The 3938-nt window shown below is 44.3% G+C and overlaps 1 protein-coding gene across 2 annotated transcripts; it reads left to right on the top strand.

The window, feature by feature from the left end:
- The first annotated feature begins 105 nt into the window (after nucleotides 1–105).
- Nucleotides 106–3278, top strand: LOC115729043. 2 transcript variants are annotated; one of them, XM_030659498.2, is made up of 6 exons: nucleotides 106–492; nucleotides 584–645; nucleotides 863–918; nucleotides 1009–1491; nucleotides 1923–2094; nucleotides 2669–3278. In XM_030659498.2, exons 1-6 carry the CDS (start codon nucleotides 339–341, stop codon nucleotides 2822–2824), a joined length of 1083 nt encoding a protein of 360 aa, XP_030515358.1. In that variant the 5' UTR covers nucleotides 106–338; the 3' UTR covers nucleotides 2825–3278. The 2 variants fall into 2 exon arrangements, with proteins under 2 accessions (XP_030515358.1, XP_030515333.2); XM_030659473.2 differs by having other exon boundaries at nucleotides 114–492; nucleotides 1920–2094.
- The last annotated feature ends 660 nt before the right edge of the window (nucleotides 3279–3938 follow it).

Below are 3938 nucleotides of genomic sequence, written 5' to 3' on the forward strand. Positions count from 1 at the left end.
AGTAAGTTTGTACTACTGTCTTAAGGAGAACGTGGATGGTTTCAGCTCCCCTGCTGGGCGCTGTTCCTCTGGTTTTTGGAGATCGCTTTGTCTCCTAAGTAAAAACGAATGATATGCTAAATAAAGCGAATCTCCCAACGGTCACCATATTAACAAACCTCGCATAACGTTCACTTACCCATCTCTCTCTCCTCCCAACGTCTCTCTCTCTCTCTCTGTCTACCTTCCCAAGCAACTCCTACAGTGTAGTGTGATACGGTGAGCCAGAGGAGGAAATCTTGGGTCTCTCCGACGCGCCCAACGAAACACGCAGACACCCTTTGTGGCGGGGGAAGCAAATGGAACCGGCAAAGATCGACTGGAGGAAGATCGAGTCGGTGTTCGTGGAAGACGACCTGTACGAGCACTTCGACGCCCCCAAATGGGTCGATCTCTCCTCCTCCCCCCACCTTGACGACGACGACGCCGACGCCCGCTTCTTCTGCAGACCCGGTAACTTGAACGCTCCCGCAAGCGCTCTCTCCCCACTCTTCACTTCCACGCCTCCTCACCAGGAAAAAGGGTTTCTTTTTTACTTTCGCAGAATGCAAGCATCCGAAGACGGCCGAGGATTTCTTCAAATCAACCCCCACCTCGACCTCCAAGGTTTCCCATCTCCGTCTCTTTTCTGTTTCTTGCTATATCAGTGTAGAAGCAGGTCCGATCAAGATCTCGGCTATGAAAGCTGGTCCCTCTTACCTAAACTGGCCCTTGTAATAGGCCTATCTCAAGTGAAACTCGACTTACTAAACACAGAATCGACTGGTTTTTCCGTCCTAATGTATGCTTGCCTTTTTTTTTTCCTCCCTTTTGGGTGGTGAAGCTCCGGAGACCAGCTAATATGTACGAAATCCTTCCGCTTGGTGACCGGAATCTAAGGTACTATTGATGACCTTCTCTCCAAACAGGTTATTGTGATAATACTCTGTACATTTAGCTGAATCCCATGCGTTTTCGTTTTCCATTTAGAGATGTTGTCTTCAAGAGAAGAGTTCCACCAAGTAAAAGTCCCAACATAGCCAATCAAGATAGTGAAAATCAGAACCCCAATTTGTCTACACCCCTCAATCTCTATTCTATCACCAAAGAAACGATCAAATCAAGCACTGAAAAGAAGAAAGCAGCGGACGATGCGTCGGAGGCTACTGCTTTTCCAAGACTCAAAAGCACACTCTCAGCAAGGAATTTGTTCGCTGGTCGTGACATTTTGAATCAGATTTCAGAATTTTGCAGCGAACTAAAGAAGCTGGCGACCAGGACCAAGGAGAAAGAAAATGCGGAGAAGCGGAATGCGGGGAAGGATGTAGCTCCTACAGAAAAGGACAAACCTAGTGATGTTTTGGAGGAGTTAGGTGGCGAAGGGAAAGAGAGAAAGCCGCTAATTGAAGTCAGTATTGAGAAATCCGATGGCATGAAGAAGAGCAACACCAAGGAAAAGGGCCGACGGATTAAGTAATCTCTCTCTCTCTCTCTCTCTCTCTTGCACGTGCGTGAGTGTGGGGGTGGATGTTTGTGTGCTTGTAAGAATATGTTGGGGTGTGCATGGAGGAAGGATCAGCTGGCCTGTTTTTGGTTTCATGCGCACCTTTAGTAGGAAATAGCAGTGTTGTACAAAAATCCTAGTTTTCTGTCTAGAATGACAGTTTGCTAGGTTATGGTTTGCCCAAGTTGATTTGTCGTACTCAGTGAAAGCTAATTTTCATCATATGAAAGAATCTCCAGGCCAGTTATTCAGAATTTATGCAAATTAGCCCCAGAGAGGTGCCACGTTTATTGAGCTCCTGGTGGTTTTGAGGAGATTAGACTGCATATGATCTATCTGTTATATCATGTGCCTGGTGTTGTCACTGGGTAATTGACTTTGATGACTTACTGTACAGAAGAGTTGAAGAGGCTGAAAATGTTCCAATCAAGCTAGACTTGGAGAATGTGAGGCACAATGGGAAGGAGAGCTTGTCGCAAATCCGCACTAGCCCTCCCACTCCCCAGTGTTTTTCAGCCACCCGTGAACCTGGCAAACCGACTCCTTCAAAAGCTACCAGATCTAGGTTTATGGTATGTTACTGTCTCATCTTCTTTTCAGCATGTTTTTCCTGGCCTTTTTCCACCACCAGAATGTATTGGGTTGGCTCCCAACCATTTCAATCTGGTTGGTGCCTTCTAAGAGACAATACAAAAGTTTCTGGAAGCCAAAATCCAGCTTGATGCATAACAGGGACACTAAACATCAAGATAATGTTGGAACATGCCTCCGTTAATCTTAAGTTTAAGGAGAGAATGCCAGTCTGGAAAATTGAGGGTGATCTCCTCAGTTGTTTTTCACATTTTGGGTGAACTGATGTTTTTGAAAGACGCATTGGGCTGCAAATCAAGGGCTTGCGAAACAGAAAAAATGGTCAAGTTGAAGTTGGTGGAGGAAATTGGGACTAGATATGTCAGCCACGTAATTGGCCCGTTATGAATTGCTTAGCCATATGCATTAAACCTGTGATCTTATGGGTAGTTCTCAACAGAAACTGACCTAATATATCTCATATATCTGGATTTAAACCGGATTATTTTGCCATCCCCCCAAATCTGCACATTATGTTGCTATAAATATTAACACTTGTGATATTCTGGTTACTAGGAGAGACAAATCCTTCAAGAGGTGAAGTTGAACAGAGGGGCCGTGGCAAAGGAGGAAACGCCCGACAAAGGAAAAACCATTTCTATGGTTGATGGAAGAGACGCAAGGCAGCTCGACATGTTTTGGTTTCTGAAGCCCTGCACTCTGTCAAGCTGAAACTAGAAATTTCGAGGGAGTAGTTTCTTAGAGAGATCCAAGGGAAGAGTCTTCAAACGGTTGCTCAAGTCGCGGGTATCAAAGTGTAGTAGCAAAATATTCATTCATTCTTTCCTTCATTACTTTCCCATTTAACTTTTTCACCTGCTCTGCACAATTGGCCTTCGTATATGTTTCCTTATTGATGGGATACAACATCCAAACGTGTATTCATTGTACCGATGGACAGAATAAAAACCAAGGCAGGTCACGTTACTACTGTATTTTAGATAAGAATTCAGGATGAGACAGCTGCACAAGCCTCCTTCCCCAATCCAGTTTGGATAACTATCTTATTCATGTACTACTATGCATGGAGTGTCCTGTAGCTAGAAAATAACTCGTTCTGAGAACTCGAGGTGTTGGACTGAGGAGGATAAGTACTGATAATTCAGAGTATGGTCCCGGGCCTTATCCTATGATGTCTTGTCAAGTTTTGTCTCTTGTATGTCTTCTTTCACTTGTTCCAGTAGATTGTTGGGGGTGACGACGAAGCGAATCCTGATTAGCAAGTGGACAATTCACAAAACCGCCCTTCCTCTGTCATTCCATCAAGTGTTCTTGCAAGAACAGGGGATAGGAAACTGGTAAAAGTGACTAGTGAAATATCGGTTCTTCTGGTGTGTTGTGAATATCGTCAGGATCAAGAACCAAACCAAACACGATTTTCTTTTTTCCCATGATTTTCCGAATTCCACTCTGGGTTTGTTTGAAGAAAAGTGTAGGATCAAGCCATACATGCAGTCGCCAGTCTTGCAGAACTCAAGATTCTCAGATCCTTGCCAGATTCCACTCTGTGGAGAAAAATGATCCAATCTGCTCTCCACATACAGATTAAAAAAGAGAGAGAAAGAAAGAAAGATTTCTATAGGATGATCAAGAGAGGAAGATGGCCCAGATGTATTATATGCATGCCTTCAAAAGTTCTCTATTCCTGGTTTCTTGAATGGCGTGAACACGACGATGTCCATCCCGCAAATCGAAAAAGAAAAAGAGAAAGCACCACCATAAAGGAATACAGCCTCTCCCTCCCTCCTCCACCAACCAAATGACTTCCTACCAAAAACCCAAAGGC

This window comes from Rhodamnia argentea, chromosome 8 (assembly GCF_020921035.1).
Source record: "Rhodamnia argentea isolate NSW1041297 chromosome 8, ASM2092103v1, whole genome shotgun sequence".
NCBI lineage: Eukaryota > Viridiplantae > Streptophyta > Magnoliopsida > Myrtales > Myrtaceae > Rhodamnia > Rhodamnia argentea.